The sequence below is a fragment of the Melospiza georgiana genome, chromosome 6, assembly GCF_028018845.1.
Source record: "Melospiza georgiana isolate bMelGeo1 chromosome 6, bMelGeo1.pri, whole genome shotgun sequence".
NCBI classification, from domain to species: domain Eukaryota; kingdom Metazoa; phylum Chordata; class Aves; order Passeriformes; family Passerellidae; genus Melospiza; species Melospiza georgiana.
The window spans coordinates 5,496,780-5,520,230 of record NC_080435.1 but is presented as its reverse complement, the minus strand read 5'-3'; the positions used below and the strand labels follow the sequence as shown (position 1 = coordinate 5,520,230).

Genomic DNA, 23,451 nt, shown 5'->3' with positions numbered 1-23,451 from the left:
CACTCGTTCTAAAAATTCAGAACAAACCAAAGTAGGAAGGGCCTTCTTCAGTAGCACTCATTCTCTTTAATATTACCCCATTTTTCTTTGTCATATATGCTTCAACCATGCTTTTCCTCCACTGACACTCAAGTTTTATATTTTGCTTAGCCAAACAGCAGCTATTCAACTCTTCTCAACATTCGTTATAAATACATCCTTTAAGCATCACCTGCTCTGTAATTCCAGCTTCCTGGTGTCAACTGAAATTGGAATTCAAAGACATTTTTCTGATCCTCATCCCATTTGTTCTGAAAGTCAGGCTGTTTCTCTCTATAATACTTTAGTATTTTTAAAATAAAAATGCGCAACAATTTGCTTTTAACAGTCCTTCTAACATCTCTTTTATGCCTGGGAAGGTACAAATACTAACCTCTCTCACAAGTTTGTCATCATTCACCTAGAATTTGCAGTGAAAAGGTTTATTCTCACCTTGCTGGTCAGGCCCTTGTGAATGTGAGTGATGTTATTGATGAGAAATAAGAGGGCAGTGAGGAATGGGAAAGGTGACTTGGAGCCAACAAGGCTCAAAGGAGGTTTGCCTCCAGTGCAGCTCAGAGATGCAATGCTGCCGACAGATTCCGGTGCCGGGGAACAGGACAGAGGGTTGCACAAAGCAGAACATGGCCTGTGTGAAGAAATAAAGACAGAGGGGTTAGGTCAAAAGCATTCATAGTGCTGAGGAATTATCTTGTTGAAATGTTGTTATCTATCTGAACTGTACCACACATTGCAGTAAAATGGAAACCCTGAAGACAGTGAAAACAAAAGCCAGTGTCTCAGCTGGTACACCAAGCACTACTGCCATACAAGCTAATGCCAGGGATTTGTCAGGAACTCTCCAGCTAAATTGGTCATGATGAGCAGAAATACTGATGCAGTGACGCATCTCTGATGTCAAATACACTAAAGTGTTGGACCTTCGATTTAAAAAAATACACTGTTCCCCACATACATACGCACACCAGGCTAATAAGGCTGCCCACCCACTCGAGACATTTCAATAATAAACTTGTAGGCAACACCAAAAAGCCAGCTTATATCTAAAACTGACTTTGCAAAAATGCTGCCCTTTATGTACTAATGAAATGCATATTTTTAAACTGTATTCAGCAAGAACATAGCTTTAATGTACATGGACATGACTGTGCAGACCACTACTGGCATGTGTGTTCCCTGCAGGTGAAACTACAAATTCCCACATCAGCAGTGCTTGCAGGCCCAGAGTAGATACATCATGTCTGTATAGGTAAGACTGCCACAAAGAAGAATGATCACAAGCAAGCTGCTGAATGGTAATGGGGTGATAGGGCAAACCCTGCCAAAGATCCATATCATTACTCTATGGCAGAAAACTAATTGCTTAAATGCATTGCTGTTTCTACCACTGGTACTACATGTAGGAGATGGATAAACACATGTGGGGCTCACAAAGTACCCTGAACTCCTGGACCTAAACTGTCCAGAAAGTTTAAGACAAAATTGTTAAAATATTTGGGCAGAGATCAGCTGACTCTGTTTTTTACCAGCCAGTATTAACAGCAAGATGAGATTTTATAGCCTGACCAAATCCACTGTCTTCAGACTGCCAGGATAGGCAGAAAAGGGTCTAATGAGTGCTCTTGTGTTGGAAACTCTGATGCAAAGAGCTTCAGAGCTCAGTTCCAGCCAAGAAAGAACATGGGTCAAACTGCTTGGCGGCCATTCAAATACCACTTGAAAACAAAAGTTTCAAGTGCCCTTTATATCAGATGTTGTCAGAGGCAGAGGGATGCCTCTCTGACTGCAAGTCAGGCCTTTCAGACTCCTCAGACCAAAAGATTAGCTACAGCCTAGTAAGGAGGCTCCCTCTACAGCAAAGACAGAATATCTGCAGCGCTTAACTGTTCCCAGAGCCAGAGTTTATGTTATCCAAATATCTGCAAGAACAGTTTGGTGTCTGTTCTTGCACTTCCCTGCCGGGGTTTTCAAAGCCCTAGTGAAGCTCTGCAGAAGCCTGAAGATTTCAATCTAGTAAATTCTTTCATATAAGCAGCACCACACAGAGCACATGAGCAGTACATGAACACACTCACCTCGTCATGTAAGAGCAACTCAACTAATTCTACTTGTGCTATTTTTTTTAGACCAGTAAACCAAAGAAGAATCAAAATCAAGAGTGACTAAAATAATCTGAAATTGATATGAAAACCCCAGCTACATGGCAAAGCAGAGATGCAGCAGCATCAGTAGAAAAGGAGGAGCTGCAAACCTCTGCAGCCATCATGCCTTTTCTGTGAGGGGTGAGAGGACAATGCAGGGTGTAGACACAGCCCTACTGCACTCCAATTCCCATACCTGGGGCATTTTGCACAGGGAAAAGAGGAGAGAGAGGAGAGAGCTGTCACACAGTACAGTACAGAAATGGGGCTCCTTTAGCTTCTGACAAGAGTATCTTAGCAGTGGAATGGTTTTACCTGAGCAAGTCCCACATGCTCTCTATCGCTGGCTGGCTGAGAAGGGGCTGCAGCACCTCTGATGTCAAACGTTCCAGCTCCTCTAAGCAGTCAACTGGATTGACTGATGGCTGTAAAATACATGGAGAATGACAGGAAAAGAGAGTGAATGACCATAACATCCAGTGATAGCAAAAAGACAGACTGATTTATTTACTTCCTCTATTATCTTCTTGCCAGACCCCATCACCTACAGAGTGGTACTGCTCTAGGTTAGAGCTGGCCTCACTGCTCATAGTGTGGAAGCTGAGAGCTGGCACCTCAAGGTGTTCTCACACTCAAGTATTAAAGTGCATCCCAGAAATTCTTAATTGGCTGGAAGTAAGATATGGGATCCTTGGAATCAAGATTCACTAAATGAAAAGTTAGGTAGACCCTCCTCTCCCTACCATCTACATGTTTCTATTAAAACTGAAGATGACACAAAGGTGATCAGAAGTACCTTGAGAAATCTGAGCAGCAACACGAGGGTCTCCAAAAAAAACAAAACAAAACAAAAAATCAGCAGCATAAAGTGTGATTGACCTACCCATCAAAGTATGACTGTGGATGAACACTGCACAGACGAGGAACTGTGGCTTTTAGAGAATCATCCAAATTCTTCTGACCCTAGTAAGCAATATTCCAGGTTGAAGGAACATGCTGGCAAATTTTAACACTTTTTATCTTCATTAGAATGCTGCTCTGGGATACAGAAATATTCATTTCCATTACATAAAATCTGATTTTACCCCAGGTGAAATTCGCCTCCAGAAATCAGTTAAACTTTTGTGAAGATGTTAACCTTAGTTTTTAACAGTCTAACAAAAATATTACGAGAAGGTCCCAGCATACACTAATCTAATTACTATACAAGTTGATTTTTTTTTTGCACTAATCTATTCAAATATGCTATGTACAATTTCTTTTTTAATCAGCTAACTAGAGGTAGATGACTGAACTTCTCCTGAAGTGGAATTCAAAAACCCAGCACAATTCAATGACTGAAGAAATTGTTTCATCAGTCACTCTTCTGGGATATCTGTAGAGGTTAAAAAGGAACATTAAACTCTTGGCTGTCCTGGTTTGCAATGCTCAGAATGTTACCACAGCCTGTAAAATATACCAACCTTCAGGACCCTGAAGACATCTTTGACAGACACTGGCAGTTTCCACCCCAGCCATAACTAATAAACTTAGCTGCTTTTGGCAAGTTTCAGAGGAGTTGCACCAGTGTGAATAACTACAGCCATTAAATTACCACACCTTCAACACAGTTCTCCCAAGCTGGAACTCAGGCATGTCAGTTGGGCAGTAAAGAGGAAAATTGCATTTATCTTTAGAACATGAATCTTTAAGATAGCTAAAGTGTAAGACATTATTCTTCAACAGCATCACACTGACATGTCACCTTCAGAACACTTACTTTAAAAGATGATCACATACTACAACTGTGTGTTACAGAATTTGACCTTCAATGTCAGTGGTGCAACAAATAAATTTATCTTTATTATTTCCTATCCAAAGTCCATACAGCACAACCCTTAAAGCTCAATCTTCCACCCAGATCATTGCAGTGTAGGTGTCCACATGTAAGCTCTCAGACCAAAGCAAATGCAAAAACACATGACTTGATTTATCCCACTAGGAAGAACGGCTGCCAAATAAAATTACATTGTATTTGCTTCACACTTCAGAGCTCTGTAGTAAGTCAGAACAATCACAGCACTACCTCCTTGATTGAGACCCTGATCCTAAAGGATGAAAGGACAAAAAAGGAAGACAGATATTTGGCACTGCTAATGTATAGGGTTAGCAGACTTAAGTGACCCTGAATGTCATGCAGCCTAGATATGAGCTGTGGTTACAAAATCAGTGCTCAGCTTGATTCCTTAATATCCATCTTTTTCAGTACTGTCGGTAAGTTCCAGTTTTCAGAGGGAATGCACAAGCTGATGCTGGTGAGATGAGAAGACTGCCTGTATTTTCAGGCCTTACCTGTTGGCTGTAAGCACTGTAATAAACTCCCAAGAAGATCACACAAGCTGTGGTCAGAGGCTGGAGAGTTTGCCCAGTTTCTGTCTGGGATAGCTGCTGAAGGATTTTTTTCAGACTTGTCTCAAGGAAGGGCTGTAAGCCTGACACTTGACTCCATGCTACTGGAGGAGGTGGGATCGGTTCATTATCTTCTGAGTTATTGCTGAAACCCAGTGGAAGAATGACACAGGATACCAAAAAAATACCAAACAACTGTCTCTCTAAAGCATCAATTTTAATAGAAAGAAGTAGAAAATTATATCCAATAGCACAACTAGGGGAAAAGTCCTTGCATAGTCCCACAACCCAGACCAAATAATTAAGGCAGAAAGGATAAATGTAGAATGTACTTTAAAAAGCTGAAGTTTCTTCTCCTGCACTACTCTGCCCCTGAGCTACGCTCTAGCTTTACCAGCATTGCTACCTCAGTACTCAGTTTAGTTAAAGAGTTTCTTGCTTTCCACCAGAAAAAGTACCTATGTTTGCAACATATCCTACTGCTTTGATGTTTACCAAAACCAACCACCTCTTAATCCTGACTCATCTTGGCTTCTGCAGAGAGGTTCTTTCCTCCAAATCTCAAGACATTTACTTCCTTTACTCCCAAGAGAAGTTCCAAGCAGCTTACTAGCTCCTTTCAGCAGGGCATTTGGCTTACAGTGCCCTTTATGCCCCCTAGCCTAATGTAGATACTGACTCCTGCCTCTGGCCATGCTAGCAGGCATAGCTGTCAGACCAGACACTACTTCTGACCTTGTGTCAGAGGGAATACAACCCACCAGGGTGCATGCAGGGGCTCACATGTGGGACACTAAACAACTGAAAATGAGGGAAAAAAAAAAAAAAGGTGACAGCCAGGTCTCCAAACCAAAGAAAGGGAAGATGGGATGCCAACTATTGAGATGCACAGAATGGCAACTTAGAGAGCCTACCTGCTCAACTTGGCCTGCAGCTCTGCTGCGTATCCTGCTGTTTGTGTCACATGTGTCAACAGAGTAACCACTGCTGCAGCTCGCTGCACAGACAGCTCAACCACAGGGCTCTTCCCACTGAGCAACTCCGGCAGCGACTGCAGGATCCTCACCAGCACAGGGTACAGGTCACTGTAGTATGAATCACAGAATGCATATGGTTGGAAAGGGTCTCTGGAGATCATATGTACTTCAATTCCCTGTTCAAGATAGGCCAGCAAGACCAAGATTGCATAGGGATATATCCGGTTGGATTTTGAAAATCTCCAAGAATGAAGACTTCAGTACCTTGCTGCGCAACAATGCTCCAGTGTTTGATCACCTTTACAGTAAAGTTAGTAAAGATTACAGTAAGAACACTTCAGTGGAATTTCCTGTATTTTCATTTGTGCCCATTGGCTCTTCACTTTCCACTGGAAGAATCTGGCTTTATCTTCTTTACACTCTCAAATAATTTATTTATAAAGACTGTTAAAATTTGATTATGAGAACCATCGCCACTACCACAATAACAAAAATAACTGACAAAGAAAAAAGATGACAAAGGAAGACTACTGCTATTCCAATTTCATCTGAATGGGACCTACCTAATACTCTGCCTCCATGCACTCTGATTATCTCTTGAAAAAAATACTTTGATTTTACTCTTGCTGGGGAATAGTTCTGAGATTCTCAGCCACACTTATAATCTTGCAATCTTAAGGAATCATCTGCTGTTTCTTTCCTCAACATTATTTACACTGCTAAAATAGTATATACAGTTTTTACTCTTTTAAATCATACATGGGATAGTGCTAAAGAACACAAAATGCTGCTGTGGATGGGAATTTTCCTTCTGAAACTCAATACTGGCCTCCCTTTTACTCCACTTTAGAGCCATTCCACAGCCATCTCTCTTCTTCCAATTACAGGAAGCAGATTTAATGCTTGAGGCAGGTCAGACCTACACCAGGTGCAGACCTTGGCAGTCAAGCACAAGAACTTCTCCTGACCTGGAAGTCGATGCATCATGAAGTTTGTCTGCACCAGTCTGCCCCACTCAGTGTGGTGACTGCTGCCCACAGACTGCCCCTAGGTCAAGCACATTCAGTCCTGGGTGTGCTGCAAACCACGTGTTTTGATGTCATACAAGCACAGATAATTCATCCCTTCAAGGAGAAAAATATGCAGCCCTAAAAAGCTACAGCGGTCTCCCACTGTAAAGCAGAAACAACAAAATAGCAGCGCTTGAACACAGGAGATAGTGAACAACCAGAAGAAAGCAATACACAGCACGAATGCCCTTAGAAACGGAGTTTTACTGCAGGAGGCAGGAGAAAGCGAGGTGAGACACTTTGAAGGGAATGGAGACTGAGCCTGGAGAGCCCTCCCTGCCCCCTGAGCAGGGTGTGCATTGCTCCGTGGTGCCCCCAGCCCAGGTGTCCGGGTGGGAGCCGTACCTGTAGAGGTCGCAGGCCTGCCCGTAGGCGGCAGCCACGGCCCACAGGCGGAAGGCTTCGGTGCTGAGCCGCACGGCCTCCTCCCTCGGCAGGGGCACGTCCACAGGCTCCTCGGCGACAAAGCGACTCAGCCGACCCCTCAGCTCAAATCTGTTAAGCTGTGAAACAACCCAAGCAAAAAGAAAAGGATGAAGAGCAAAAAAGGCAAAGGGATAACGGGCATCAGCTGCATGCATCATTACTTCATTGCTCTGACACACACAAAGAGCTGCAGATTTCAATTCAGCTCGGTTCTGAGCTCTTCTTGCACTGCTCAAATCTGCTTTTATTTTGTGCAATCTTAAGGAGCAGACTACAAAGGATCACTAAATGGTCAATGGCTATTAAGAGAGAACAATTCCTGCAAGAGATGCCTAGGGGTACCTAATCCATTCCTAACACAAACCAACTATACTTAAATAATTTCTGATGGAACTTTGTCTGCCCCACACACATTCCTGTTTTGGATGCTCCCTGCAGCATTTAACTGATTTAAAAAAATATATATAATTATCCTTCCTTAAATAGTCATAAATACAACTCTCTTAGTCAGGCTTAGTAAGGATATATTTTGTGAGAAAAGATGTCTACAAAAGTACTGAACTGATGCTGACATTCTTTTGGGAAGGTCACACTAGATGGGTTTCAGAGGTTCTACAACCTAAGTATTTCTATAATTCAGTGTTTATTTTATGCAAAGGGTACCTCCTGCCTATTACTTTCATTAGGTTATGGAATTTTGATGCCTTGGAAATGTTCTGAGGTTATTTTGGTATTTAATTAGGCATGACATGACTCATTTGCAGTTCTCTAGAAATAATTTTTATCCTCCCCTACATCTGGGTATTTTTACTTAACCATAAAAAAAGAGCTTCTCTTTCCTTCTCCCACACATACAAAAGCTTCTATGGTGCTCTGTCTAAACAAATGAGGCAACAATGTCTTTTTCATAGCACAAGGACATATTATAGGTAATTTAAATTTCAAATGCTTTAGAGATTCTTGTAGGGAAATCAATGCACACCAGCAGCAAGAAAGCAAAGGAGCTGATGAGTCAAAACTATAACTTCTGACACCTCTTCTACAGAAGAGAGGTCAAAGTCAAATTTACTTCCAGGAGGAAGATGGAAGACCTTTGTTGTTAGCTAAAATAAATTTCTACATTGATGGTTTTGATTTAGTTTTTTATTATCTTCCACTCCCACGTTTAATTGCATGCAACAGAACATATGAGAGTGTAACAGTAGCAAAGCCTGAGTGTCAGGAACCTTCTAAGCAATTTTTCCACACCTTGAAATACCTGGGGTACATAAAACCTGAAGTAGAAAAATATCTGAATTTTACTCTGTTATGTTCCTAGTATGACTTAAAGTCTTTCAACATCACTGTTCTCTATACTTTACAGCACAGATTGGTGTTCTGTTGACAGTAGCATTTTCCTGGGTAGCAATTTGTGAGGTGGTGTTAACAACAGTGAACCAAAAAGCCTAAGAAGTGCTCTTTGCACTGTAATGGGTGCTGCTCTTGGTAGGTTTCATGCTTTTATAGCACCAGCATGACAACCTATATGAGGGAATTCAATTACCTCTGAAGTGGAAAACTTGTCCAGAAGTTAAGAGGAGTTGAAAACACTGATGAATTATCACAGTTACTAAGACAAATTAATTCAGAAAAGTTCAATCAGGGTTGAATCACAAGGATAGTGATTAAGTCTCTGGTATATACTGTATTATGCTGCCTATCACTGAAACATGGGAGTGTACAGAGCATCACACATCAATGCATGCTCTAAACATCTGTTCCTGGTCAGTATCACCCTGCTGGGCTCTGTGACTTTCACATGAGTGCATTACACAAACCATAAAAAAGCAGAGTAAAACTCAAGCCAGCTCATCTACCATTGTACAGGAGAAGCATCATTTTTATGACTCTGTCAAAAATTCCATCAAAACATACTAATGCACCTTTCTCACCCTGATTTCTTCAGCTTCAGCTCAGTCACCTCTAGTTAGCTTTCTGTCTTTATTTAGGCAGTAAGGCATAGAGAACCAAGGCCTGTGCAATCAGAAAAGCTCTTCCAGGAACCACTCACCAGCCTGGCTGTTGCATTTCGGCCTCCAGATGCCAAGACCCTGATGAACTTCATAGCACTGGCACAAGCAATTCCGTGGAGACTGGTAAGTAAAAACCCTGGTTCAGCCACTTTGGGATCCCACTGAGTAGGGAGAAATTCCCTGACAATGGTCTCGATCAATCGAGGACAGTCAAGCAGCTGCAGAGAAATAGCAGGGAGCACAAGTAACTAAAGGTGCACAGTCATGCAGACATGCAGAAGACATGCAAAACAGACAAGTTTGTCTGATCTCCCTGGCATAACTTTACCTGATCTTTCTTCCCTTTCCAAACCTTTCTCTATGATTCCCAAGCTCTTATACAATGGGAGATTTACCTGGCTGCATGCCTCAGAGGAGTGCCTTGCTATATGTGTGAGGATGTGCAGTATATCCAGAACTACTGATGGAACAGGTCGCACCACCTCTAGGATGTACCTCAGCCGGTGCTGGATCCTTGTCTTCAAAAGTCCCTGAAAGGTGTTAAAAAAAAAGAAAAAAAATATCTGTAAGGATCTAAACAAGTGCTCTCTGTTCTTCAACTGCTGGAACCCAAAAGGAGATTACATCCTCTCCAGAGACTGTTTTAAAATTAGCAGTCATGAAACAAGTTTCTGTGTATTTGCAAGTATGCTGGCAAATGAGCAAGAGTTATCTAACAGAGCAGAAACAGCTTTAGATCTGTTCTGAATCAGACCACTGGAGGGGTTTGGATACTTGTGTTTTCCAGAGTATAAAACTCTAAGTGACAGGGGAATAACCTTCCCTATAAAAGAAAAAGGTTCTTGTGGTCCTTGAAAAATTTTGGTTAGACACCACCTCCAGCTAATGCAGCGCCCTGAGAGTACCTGTCACATCACAGAAAGTTGACAGAAACAGAGAACAGACATAAATTCCTATTTTGCAGTAAGAAAAGAGATGCATAGGGATGATGTGATTGTTACGATCAGTGGCAGTGCCAAGAAACAAATCACCAATTTACATAACAGTGTGATGCAGGTCTTATGGATTTGCCTTTTCCCAGAATCAGGAATGCATTCATATTACTGACACTTTTAAAAATTTGCAGCCAAGCACGTTGTAGCTCTAGGCCTGACCAAGTTCAGCAGCTAGCTTAAATACTCTTTTTCCAACTATGGGGAACAATTGGGTTGTAACAGCCAATAAGCAAGCATGAAATGGAACTGCACAGCAATGGGAACAGAGGGGAATTTGATCCCAAATACCTTCTAAGTACAGCCCACTTAGAACAAGCTGAATTACTCTGAACCATGACACAGTTTACAGAATCACAAACTGATCTCCTGTCTATCTACCACCCTTTTGTTACATTTTTTAAACAGTGCCACACACCTAGCACAACACATCTGAAATCATGAAGCCTCTAAACAAGACCAAATGCCCAAGTACAGTAATTCATGCACCCAATGATGCTTTTAGACCAAGTGCTGTTCAAACACAAGCTCAAGGATTAAGTCATGTGGTCACAGGTTTTAATGATCGCAGCGGGCAAGAGGGGTGCATTGGTTCCACCAAGGCTGAGTTTCGAGATAACAAAGTTTGCTGGTTTTACATCTCCTATGAAAAATACAGGATTAGGTTTAAAATGTAGGAGGAGTTCATTCTGAATACTGTAAAAATCTTAATCTGAGAAATGCAAACATGACATTTGGGGAAATGGTAAACAGCCACCTTATGTCAAATAAAAAAGAAGAGTATCACTGTACAAATCTACTAGTTCTGAACTATGTAACTGTAATATTCTAGTTTAAATTCTGAAAAGTGCATATAGATATTTTAATAATGGCTGGAACCTTTTCATTTTTAATTCAAGTAAGTGAGCCTGAAAGTTGTGTCTGCATGCAGTCTTTCAGGACATCTTATCAGGTCATCAGTGTGTTTGTTGCTGAATTCCCTAGAGGAAGTTAAGAGATATTAATAATATTGAAATCACACAAGTCAAGCCTCAGCATTTTTAGAGACCAACAGAATTATCCTCATGGTAATATTGACAGAAAAACAATAACCAACAGCCAGGAAAGAGTTCTAATTCTTGCTCAGAATGCTCTTGTCCAGCATGCACAGGAGGGTGGATGTTTCAACAGCACATACAGCACTGTGCTGAGCCTATTTTCATAAAAAAGATTCTGGATCTAACTCTGTACTTACCTTTACAACATCATATCGGGCCACATCTGAGTCTGGCTTGTTTTCATCCTTTAATTTTTTATTTTGAGATTTCTCTGTTCCATTTAAGTCTTCCTCTTCCTCCTCTTCTTCCTCCTCATTGTTAGGGACAAAGGGGAATGCAGCCATCCCTTGGTACCATGAGAAAGTCCAATCGAGATATTTCTAGAAGGTGTGTTAAAGCATACAAAATAAAATTCTTATCAAGAAAAACAAAAAGACAAAAACTTTTCAGGGATGCTTTTGAATATGGAATGCTTTAGTGATTCCTTTATAATCCCAAGAAAATGTGAAGACAATAAAAGCTATTCTAAACATATAAAAGGAGAATTCAATGCTTTTTCAGGGAAATTATTTTGGCCTTACACACACACAGACTTGGAAAAACCCTGTAAAAAGAATTACTGACGTGACGTGAATTAAATTCATTACACAGCTAACAGAAATCTAGTTTAACTGGGAAAAAATAGGATTATAAATAAGTAAATAAATAAATAAAGCAACTACCAAGGCTCTAGGCATTAAACAGAAATTTATTGGCTTCCTACTTTCAGACCTCTGGGGAACCTAGGTCACAAATAACACAGAAAGATCATGCAAAAACTGATATGATAAAGACTACTTGGTCTATTTGTTCATGTTTGCTACACTTTTGTTTGGAACATCCCTCAGCTTAAGCAATTAGACAAACCTCTTTTTTTTTTGTTCACAGCTGATGACAGTGTCAGGGCCTCTCAAGTTCTAGGGTAACAGCCCAACTAGGGTAATAGTTCCAATTCTTCAGAGAGGGGATTGCTCCCATAACAGACCCACTTCCCCCCAAATGTTTTAGAATATGAAAGACAGCCAAATCAAATGCTTGCACTGCTTAATAACTGCTGTAATTTTCTATTTCCCACACCCACAATCAGAAACAAACACCACATTAGAAGAAAAGTAGTGGCAGACTTCAATTGCCAAGTACCAAGGAAACACAAGCTATTATCAGACATCAAAACATCCCCCAATGCAATATGAACTAAACATGATGAGTGAATGGCATGGTCAGAAGAGGCCTGACTTGAGGGGATGAAGCCATGAGTCCATCTGGAATACAGAGTTTGGGACTATAGTCTTCCTTCCACAAAGAGAAGGGAAAGCATTAAGATGAAGTAGCTGGGTCATCAAATGAAACAAAAAGAAAATTGCTTCCTTCCCATAGCCATTGAAGGATAAACAAAACCTTCAGACAGTATGATTTTCATGTGTGTTGATCTTCTGTGTTTATAGTGTGGATAAATCCTATTTGCCTTAAAAATCCTGGAGCAGAGGACCAGGCTTCCAACCCTGCCCCTTTCTCAGAGACCTTTTGAAATTCAGCAACACTGGACTCTAGGAAGGACTCTTTGGGTTAGAAAATATACTGACACAGCATTCACAGTGCTGCTTCTGGCAGCAAGAGTCAGCAATCCCCATGTACACAAAACATCTCACCATAAGCTTTGATCTGAAAAATCAGAGCACTGCAGACACTTATAAACCAGAGTAACATCAGAGAAGAGAAAAAGTACATTAAGAAGCTGATTCATAATACTAACTACCTACGATGGGTGGGCAGGACTCATCTGGGCTTATAGATAGAAAAGTAGCAAAATGTGGAGAAAGCTACCTACTCCTTAATTTCTCTTGCCTCCCACTAGGACAACTCTACAGGCCTGGCAAAAGTTGCAGGGTACTTCTACCCCATCTCTTCTATCACCAGCCCCTTTGCAGTCAAATAGAAAAGCAGCTCTCAAGGAAGGTACTTGGAAGACAGTCTATATCAGACTGCTTCTGTCCAACCAGGAGTACATCTTAATCTGGCTGCTCTAGGCTGTCTAGTAGCCCTGAAAATCTACAAGAAGTCAACCTTCTAACCGGTGAAAAAGCATCAGTGAGAAAATAAACACATGAGCAGGCAAAATTAGGTATGCATCAGTGTTACAAAAACACATGGGAACAGCAGAAAATGGACAATGAGAGAAAAAGAGAACAGCATTATTATGAGGCATAAAGGAAAGCACGGAGAATATTTAATCTGTTAAGAAGCAGAAAAACTATGAAATAAAACAACCAAAGGGAACATACTAAAAAAAATTCTACACATACATTAGTGGTGATCTGATCTAGGTTGCAAAGATATAAAAAGAAGAAACTCAGCAGCATGCACTGAATTTAATCATAGGGCAGAGGTAATTCAAACAGTGAGAAAAAAAGATACCTGAACTCTTCAAACTGGGATAACACACTCCATCATCTGTCTCAAAGGACAGCAATGACAAATTCTACTCACCATTAAGCTAACATGTCCAGTAAACCTTTGTTCAAGCTACTTACAATGTGTCTTCTCATTCTGATCCCTGTGAACAGCTCAGCCTAAATCAAATGTAGGCTCTGAGTGATGATCTTACCTCATCATCAAGTGACACCAGCAGAGCCCGGAGAGCACCAACAGATGCTGCCATGACATTTTCCACCGCGTCATCCAGCGAGAAGCGCAGCAAGAAGAGAAAGCCAGCATCAAGCAGCAGACGCAGAACGCTGCCCTTCAACGAGGAAGCAAACTCTCCAGCCCTGGCCTGGAAAGTGCCAGACAGAGCCAGGGTTAAGGCTGTGTCATCTCAGCTGGATACATCTCTGGGCTGTCACATCTCAACATTTTACATCTTTGCCTCTTTCCACTTCTACTGTAAAGCTGCTGAACTGTGTGAAGGTTATTCTTCCTATAGTTTATCCTCCATTCATTCTACAGAAGAACACAATTGCAGTTCCTTAGTGCAAGAAACCCTTCTTTCTAAAGTCTGCACTCATCTTTTGACTCCATCACCCTTCTCAAAATCACCAAATTCCTTCTTCTCTATTCCAGTGCCATTAGAGGGAATGTTAGCACTTCCCCCAAAAGTTAGGTAGAAATGTGCACAGAAGTATTCATTTTGCTTTTTCCCCTTGGCACATTGCTCTATGAGTAGGCTTGGCTCTTTCTCACCTCCTACAGAAAATGCACATCATGAAGTTGGCTCAGACAACAGGAGTGAAAGGGTCAATGCCAAGAATAGGCTTGTCACAAAAATAACATTTAAAAAAACCAATGTGCATCCAAATTAACAAGAGAACTGAAATTACATCACTGCTGCTGAACAGCACCTGAAACAACATGTTGGGAGAACAATAGTCTGGAATTATCCAGAGAAACCTGCATCTCAGTTTGTTACATCCCAACACTTAGCTTTTCTAACAGTAAGGATCCTCAGTGGAACAGAATGCCCTGTTGGTGACTTTGCTCATCTTCACTGAACAGCAGAACTGCAGAAAACAAACAACTAGTACCAGAGAATCTGGGCCCTGATCCACCAGAAACTTGAGTTATGGGGAGAAATTCCTTGAAGTGACTTACCCTTTGAACAATACGACCTAAGACCTGCAGAGCCAGCGTCCTCTGTTGTGTAACTTGGCTGCGAGACAGATGAAAGAGCTCTTGCAGAGAATAACCAGCTCTCTAAATGGCAGGGGGAAACAAAAAGAAACCAAAAAACACCCTCAGCTACAGCTAAACACAGGCCCCTTAAAATAAGATTACCTGTAACACACTGCATAAGGGAAGATAAATTGCAAGCCAATGTTGTTTGCCACTTTGTGGCAATTGCAGAAGAGATTCTAATCTTAGATGTCACAGGAGAAAATTGAACTTCTTAAGCAAAGGAAGTATGTGCACCTTTTTCCAACACCACAGAACTTTAATAGCATTAAAAGAAAAAGCATCAACAGTCTTCTGGAAATAATGCAGTTCATGCATGTAGACACGACTTGTCTTCAGGAGTTTATTTCTAAAGAAAAATTACTGCACTTTTGGAAGGGTCTTTTATCACTAAAAAACTTGATACAAAAGGAATCTACAAGATCTAACACAGAAAACAGAAATTAGTACCTTTTCTATGATATTACACCCACCTACCTCTGCCTCTTCTCCATGGTGGTGCAAGCCTAGATGTGTTGGCAAATCAGCATCCACAGGAATCAATTCTCCCTTTAAACTGAATCGAGCTTGCATTCCCTATGGCAAAAGGGTGGAGGGAGAAAACTATTATTTCTATTGCTGTCCACTCAATTCATCTCTTAAAATAACACTTTTTACATCACCTGCCAGAAGATAACAGTTCAAAAACTCCTCAGGCCACAAATTCTTTTTTAAAAATACACCCCTATCTTTCCTTTTTTCTCAGTTTTACACCTGTTTCATCCAAGATTACAATGGCTAGACTCTCACTTCCTAGCTCTCCTGGGTTGCTACAGACTGAACTGATCCTGTATCATCCCATTCGGTGAAAGAAAATGGGGAATCTTTCAACCTGATGGAAGTCCACAGACTGAGCAGCCAGAGGACTCGTTTTTGAAGCCTTCAAAACTGTTACTGCTGAAAAGCATGATCCAGACACAGACATGCAAAGTATCAGTTTCTGCTTCCAAACCTTTTTGGTTTTCTTCTGCCGAGGTGAGGGCAAATCTTTCATCCATTCCAGCTTCTCAAACTCTACATTGTCCATGTGAATCCACTCCTTCCTGGGCTTCACAGGCAGATCATCATCTTTGTGTGGGAAGAAAAAAATGTCAGTCTTACCTTCCAAGGCAGTGATGAAGGAAATACTATTCCTTCTTTGCCAAGCTACTCAGCTTAAAGACTGTATCAAATATAAGATTATGTAAAATAAAAAGAAAACCATTTTCAAACTGACTGTTGTTTAATGCATAAACATCAAAGGTTTAAAGCTATTTTCATCTTTCATGAGAGCAAGAAGAGGAAGCAAACAGCACAGTAATGAAATTCAGACAATGCTAATTTAGGAGAAGTTGAACAGAAGTCAGGACACAAGTAAGGCAAAATTATCAGAACCAGTGCAGAAAAAATACTATCAGCCATACTTTTGAGAAAGGAAACTAGTATCACTCAAGGAAGAGTGTTAGGGGGGACATGAAATTGAAAAGTATTAAAGCAGAGTCCCAGCAAATTATAGGAACCCAGCAAGATTGTAGCCTAGATACACTGAAGGCAGCTCAATATTTGTGCTTTGGTTGCATTTGTGATGCTGCTATTCAGTATCCCTCTCTAAAGGCTTGAAGAGATCAGCTTGGGAAGAAAAGATCAAAACAGCTGAAAATTTGCACAGCTTTCCACAGACAGCTCAGTGGGGAAACTGGACAGTTGAACAAGAATTTCAAAGGTGCAAATACTAAAGGAAGAAATTACTAATTTAGCTTTATAAAGAGCTTTGACTACAAGAATTTGAGAAACAAGACATTCGTTGGTGCCTGACATCACAACAGCTGCCCTAGGAAAGAGACACATCACCATGTGGAAGAATCTCACAAGTGAAGAGACCAGAGACATTTAACCAGGAAAGGTAAGGCTTTGCTACTGGGATACTACCCCAAATCAAAATAAGAAGAGATGAGCTAAGATGTTTTTGTTGTCTCAAAAGAAAGCATGTGTAAGGACAGTAACAGGCAGCCCCTAAGGGCATGGAAAGCATTAGCATCACTCCTGCTGGAGCAGCCCAGAACTCATCTGCATTGCAGCTATTAATCCTAGCACTCCGGTCTTCTCTTGCAAGGAACAATGAGTCCCACAGAGATGCTCTTCTTTCATCAGATCTTTTCCTGCTGATAATTGTCCTGAAACTTAACCTTTTACTTTCTTCCAATTAGCAGATAAACTTTCAAGAAGGGCACTCATCCTCTCCAGAATGAAGCTTCATCTTTATGATCAATGTGGTATTGAATCAGGCAAGGAACCAAGCACAGAGTTATCTTGCTCAGCCAGAAAGCTGTTCTGCAGAATTTCAGCCAAAGGCTCAGCATGCATTTTAATTGAAGTGAAGGAAAAAGCATCTGAAATGTACCAAAGTGGAATGTTTGTGGGTGGTAGATGCAACATGAGAGGAAATAGAATCAGCAGAAAAAAACAAAATATATCGACATTTGTAATTTAACAAAATGTTTTCTCTATTAATCACTAAATTGACAGGGTTGAGCTAATCATTTTATGAATAAGATTATGCTTGTTACTAGAAGCCCTTAGTACAATGATCTTGTCAACAAGAAAAGATGGATATGTATTTCAAGGCATCAGCAGACTGTTACTGAGAAATCCCTTTACAGAAGCACAAGCTGGCAGTGTGACTGCAACATTTGCACTGAACTTTCTCAGACTTGGGTTACATTAAAGGCTACCACTCAACCACTCCTCTTTTTGCTTTGCTTCCTGTTTTCTCTCAGTGACAGAATTTACTTTTCCATTTGATAAGGTTACAAGTTGCTGGATAAAGTTTCCCTATTTTGCCTCTAATAAACAGTAGCCTTTTATGTCACTAGAGGCACGTGTGACTTTTCAGCAATCTTATTGCTTTGTGTCATCACCAGAAATTCAGCGTGGCCATTTCTGCTGGGCTATTCATATTCTGCATTTACTTCTGAGTATAAACAGATGCTGAAATTCCAACAATAAGTGCTAATGTCAAATTAATTTTTACATCTCCTAATGGACAAAATGGGCTGCAGGCATAAACTAAGGTACTGAAAAGGCTTCCCTTTTTTTAACTGTGTTTCAGCTCACCCTTTGCTCTTCCAAATATCCTGGAAAAACTCCTATTTTTTTTCTGTGCTGTCTTCTATAGGAGGCAAAAGATGTCAGCACACAATGTTTTAGACACTCAGCTATCCCCAAGAGCATTACTATTATTACCATTACAGGCTGAACAACATGCTTCTATTGCTCTCAGGAGATGAAAAGATGTCACTTGACCTGGTGCTATTTATGCACTCAGTTGTTCTGGGACTAAAAAGAACTAAAAATAGTCTCTTAATTAAAGATGGATTTGTGGAAAAGTAAAACTTGGGGAGAAACTGTAAAAGGACTGTTCAGTGAAGTGTCTTCCTCAAAAAGAGGCTGAGCTTTACTTATTGTGCACATGTACACACACACACACACTGACAGACTCATCCCTCTCAGCAGGAAAATGGTACTTGTTATCTCTTGCAAACATCAAGCTGAAATTCCAAAGTGATTCAGAGACTTCTTTAATCACTCTGCAGGTTACACTGGAACACAAAGGACGCATAGGAAGAGAGGATCAAGAGATGGAGGAAAGCAAAAATTGACATGAAATTGCGGGACAAGTATGTTAGGAACAAAAGTGGGGGGGGGAATGACAATGGAAGCTTAAAAATCCCAACAGAGAAAACGAAATTGCTAAAGAAAAAATGCAGTGAGGAAAGCAACAGTAAGAGCAGAAGCCTAAATGGAAAGCTAGTCCTTTCTGTGCCATGAGAATACACGGGGTTGCTCTAGCTACTGGAGATAAAGCAGCTTTCTCCTCACACAGGCACATACTGAGCATTAAAAGGTTCTGTCATAAGAGGCAATAGTTCAGTAGCACTCCATGAAAAGCAGGACATTCTACATCCAAAGCACAAAGAAAAGAACCCTGTTCTGTGAAAATCACTGGGTGGTTTCTGAGATACAAGACACAGAGTGGGGCTATCAGGAGCAATGTTACACTAAGAAATACATGCTCTATATGAGCAGTTTCCCTGAAGTGAGAGTGATTGTCATCTCTGTGCTATCCTGTGAACAAACTGTTAACCCTTACCTACCCAACACACTCTTGTCTCTAACCAGTACCAGTTAAAAGAAATTATTCAGGCACCAGCTGAATCTCACTACTACACTCTTCTGTTTCCTTGTTCACATGACTGAACAGAAGAGCAATGATGCCTAGTTTAACACACATTTTCCCTTGAGAGGTCTTAGAACAAATTTCAGAAAACAAGATCTCCCAATGAACAGGCCACTTCCATTACATAATGTACCACCTTTCTAATTTCTGGAGCCCATCTAGAGACGTCTTTTTTGAACCCAAAATACATATTTTTTAAATATAATGATAAAATTCAGATTTGGATCACTACAAAGTAGATTGATGTAAACACCACACAAATCTTGTATTTCTGCTCAGAAAATTCACAATATGTACTTTGTTTCTTACCCATGATTTCTACCTTCATATTTTCTTCCTTCCTTACATGTTCTTCCAGACCTGACTCCTGCATGGAAAGAGATGATCTTACACCATGCTGAGCCACATGCAGAGATTCCACAAACTCCTCCGGTCTGTTCAGTTCCATTTTTAATTCCTTTTTCTGGCCTTCATTGTTACCACGTTGTGATTTCAAGAAAGCAACTAAACTGGGATCTGCAAGTATTGACAAAGAGACAGACAGAGATGTGACAGAAAGTCTCAAAATACTTCACATGCCTATAGCTTCTGCTATTTATGTTTCAGTCTTTTCTACATGTCCTCTTTCTCTTACCAGCTGTCACTTCTCTTCAAACTAAGGCCTTCCACTGCTTCATGACCCCTTAGACACATAAGGTGGGTGTAACTGTCTGGTGAGGAGACACCAGAGAAAGAACTGATAAATGTCTTTCAGGGTAAAGCAACCACAGAAATTCTATTTTCCCAACTTACAAATAAAGATAACTGCTTCTTTTCCCCTCACTGCCACTCAAATGGGACATCTAAGCATGACTATAAACTGTGGAGAGAATTCTGGTCTGTGGTCCCTGCCAGTGGCATCAATCTGAACACAAGAAGAATACACACGACAGACCCCATAAAAAGAATTAGCTAATTTTTATTGAATTGCAGTAGAACTGCAAGTTCTAGCTCAGATATTGTGTTACAAAGTGATCTTTGACTGTCCTGAACTGACTCTCCATTCCAATTATGGTCTGACAACACCCAGAAAAATGACACAGCCATTCTCTTCATGCTTTGAAGAGAAACATTTGGGAGGTAGATGTGTTTTGAAGGACAGATTATGTTCATATAGCTCCAAGATCATCATTTTACTTTCAGATCTGCTACAGATATCCCACATCATTTTGGATGGAGTGCACTGTCTCTGAACACTCCTCTCCAAAAGATGGTGTTGGGATGCTTATGCCAGAGGTGAACAGTGAGAGATTGTGCATTGTGCCTCAGTGAGGTACAGAAATACTCCAGTAAGCAGTGTCAGAGATATATAAAGTAGAACATAAGACCTACAGTGGTTATTTATTCTTTGGAGGACAAAGGACAAGCAGTTGAGAAATGCTCTGTACCTGAGATAAGTCACCTGAAAAATGACTCCCATGTCTCTGAAACATCTATCCCACACTCATGATTGCTGCACATTCTCCTCAATGATGCAGTTTAAACTGTCCTTGGTGAAGGACAGGCATTCAGCCCAGTCTCATGAAGTATTCCTATTTTTTCTGAATGCAGGCAAGAGCTCTCACTTTCTTGCACTTCACTGTACAGAGCAAGGAAAGACTGCACTCATTATTTCATCATTTCACTCAGTGACAAAAAAGTCACTGATGTCAATCTGTGCACAGTATATCAGAAACTAAGCCTACTTCTGTCCAGAGTCTCCACCAACAAAACCAGCACAGTACCAACAATAAGACACTGCCCAGCACAGAACTATGTACCCATTCTCATACTTCACACCACGGAGTATCCTCTGCTTCATAACCAAGAAGTTAATTCAGGGACTGGACAGCATTTAACATGCACAAATCATTCACATTCCCAAATTTGGAGAAAGTCTCCTTAATTCACAGCTCTGTGCCTGTCCAGCTCCTAAATCCATCTGTAAGTCAGCAATTTAGTTTAGGAGTGCTTCATCAGGTATAATTCTCTACCCACAGATATTCTGGGAATTCCAAAATTACCCCCAGTTTCTTTAAGGCCTCAAAAGACTAAAGTATCTACCCTTGTAATCTACAAGGCATATAAAAATACATTGCTTCAGAAAATCTTGTTGAAAAATACTTACAATACATCCCATCCTTTTTCAACTCTTTAAGTATTCACTTCACTAATATCCCAAAGGACAGAGTGGTGGGGATAAGGAGCAAAAAATCACAAATCACTCACAAGAAGCAAGTATGTAATCAGGGTATTTTTCATACACGTGCCATAGTTATAAGCAGTGAAGCCAAATAACATACTTGGGTCTCTGAATGAAGGATGGACCCAAACAATCTGGCTGCAATTATTTTGTGTAGTTCCTCTGCCACCTTTCCAGTTATACCCATGTTGCTTGCAATGAAGTCAAGATAATTAATATGATCTTTAAGCTGAACCCACAAGAGACTTATGCATGTAAAATGCCACTCATATCTAAATTTGATGCTAGAGGACCTGAAATCATGAGAATTTAAAAAATCCTTGTCTGCCACCTACATCTGTACATCTGCTCTTCCTGAGCATATAAATTCATCAAACTAACACCAGCAAGTGTTGCAGTGGCCCAGATCATATGAAGTCTTATCAAACACACCACATTCAGTGTTCTCCTCTACCTTGTCATCAGCTGCTAGTGACAGGCATTCTCAGAGCACCACTGCGGACAGGGCTCCAAACCAGAGACCAGACCCCTGCTAGAATATGCCTGTACCCAACAGTGTGAAAATTAAAACATTTTTTCTAAAAGTCAAGGCTAATTTCAAGTTTTTCTGCTCTACAAGTATCGGTTTGAACTGAAATCTCCCACATGCCCATATGTTCTCCCTATCCGGGTACTGACAGTTCTGGCCCAAGTTTTAGGTATTTTGGAGGGGAAGACCAAGGATTCTTTCTCACCTCAACATTGCTATGACACTGCTTCTTATCAGCTTCAAAAAATTACAGTTTAGGACCTTAAACATTTATGTGCAATCATGTATTTGGAGTGCAAGTCAATAAAGTTCACGGATCATCTTAACCCACAGCAGAGGGGTGACAAGAAAGACTTAAGCCAAACCAACCTTCACTGAAAAATAAACACTATTTAATTTCTTCACACTTAGTTCTTACTCATAAGCTATTGATATGACATGGAAGCAAGATTATCCACATATGGAATGAGCAGGAATTCCAAGTTCCCATCCTTGACCTGTGAATTTGCTAAGACTTTGGGACACCTACACATTCAATAAGTTGCCTCAACTGTAGAGCTGACCCTCACATACCCAGCTGAGCCAGAAGCCTCGCCTGCTCCTGCAGGATCTCTTCCTCAGACATGGACTGCAGCTTCTCCAAGTTCTCTTTGTGAATAGCTTGAGCTTCCTGCTCACTCCTTTGGCTTCCAAGACCCTCTCCCGTTATGAGACAAGGACGCTGAGAGGTCAAAAAGTCATCATCTTTATCTATAAGAAGAGCAGAGAAAGCAGTTAGTGATCTGTGTCTACAGCATCATGAATAAATCTCAACTCTGTCATTAACAGGCTTGCATAATTTTTTCCTTACCTTGGTAGTAAAGTTAGAACAGAAATAAAGAAGTTTAGCTTAACTTCAAACACAAGTAAACCATTTGTGCTTTCATTCCATGTTACAACAAACATGTTGACATAATTTCCAGCTTGTTTCTTTGGGAGTTTGAGGAAGATGGTAGGGGAAAGAAATTATGCTTCTTTAATGCAAAGCAACAGCATAAAAAGGTAAACTGCAGTATAATTCACAACTGATGCATCAGAGCATTCTTCCAACCTAGTGAATACTAGATTATTTCTCTGCCCAGGGATGCCTGAACCCACATTCGTATGTCAGCTGAACCATGACCTAGTAAATAGTTGCTGAGTAAGACAGAGAATTAGATGAGGTAAACCAGCTTCCAGATGATAAAGGATCAATTCTCAACACAGGCATGTTTGCTTCTAACAATGTCCTATTGTCACCTTCAAGGGTTAAACATATTAGAAGTTATAGCAAGGGACATTCCTCCTACTCTGAACAAAATTGAGTCTCCTTTATCATCTGATCTAAATCCATTTTAAATGTTCATTTCATTTAACCATCGCACCAGGTAACATGCTCCTTTGGTCAATGTGAGACCCTCCAGCTCTTCTGTAACCCACTATACAAGGATCTGACTTTGCAACTTTTTTGCTTATGTTTTGTTCATATGCTCCATATATTGACTTGGACCATCCCTATGCCCATAACCAGCCAGGCCTGAAAGCATCAAATCCCTGTTCAAACAGCAGCAATGACTCTCAACATAACACCAGGAAGATTTGATGTCATTGCACGGTTGTTGTGCATATAGAGCAGAA

At 40.7% G+C, this 23,451-nt stretch overlaps 1 protein-coding gene across 1 annotated transcript in view; it reads right to left on the bottom strand.

Moving 5' to 3' along the window:
- The window catches only part of RPAP1 (RNA polymerase II associated protein 1), a 35,781-nt gene that overhangs the window by 7,749 nt on the left and 4,581 nt on the right, over window positions 1-23,451 (bottom strand). The window contains exons 5-18 of the mRNA XM_058026308.1: window positions 22,369-22,545; window positions 19,355-19,561; window positions 15,782-15,897; window positions 15,268-15,366; window positions 14,710-14,811; window positions 13,727-13,894; window positions 11,280-11,462; window positions 9,449-9,583; window positions 9,092-9,271; window positions 6,961-7,118; window positions 5,483-5,653; window positions 4,512-4,713; window positions 2,496-2,605; window positions 472-667 (exon numbers count right to left, since the gene is read on the bottom strand). Coding sequence (XP_057882291.1) covers window positions 472-667; window positions 2,496-2,605; window positions 4,512-4,713; window positions 5,483-5,653; window positions 6,961-7,118; window positions 9,092-9,271; window positions 9,449-9,583; window positions 11,280-11,462; window positions 13,727-13,894; window positions 14,710-14,811; window positions 15,268-15,366; window positions 15,782-15,897; window positions 19,355-19,561; window positions 22,369-22,545 — 2,204 coding nt within the window. The remainder of the gene's footprint in view (window positions 1-471; window positions 668-2,495; window positions 2,606-4,511; window positions 4,714-5,482; window positions 5,654-6,960; window positions 7,119-9,091; window positions 9,272-9,448; window positions 9,584-11,279; window positions 11,463-13,726; window positions 13,895-14,709; window positions 14,812-15,267; window positions 15,367-15,781; window positions 15,898-19,354; window positions 19,562-22,368; window positions 22,546-23,451) is intronic.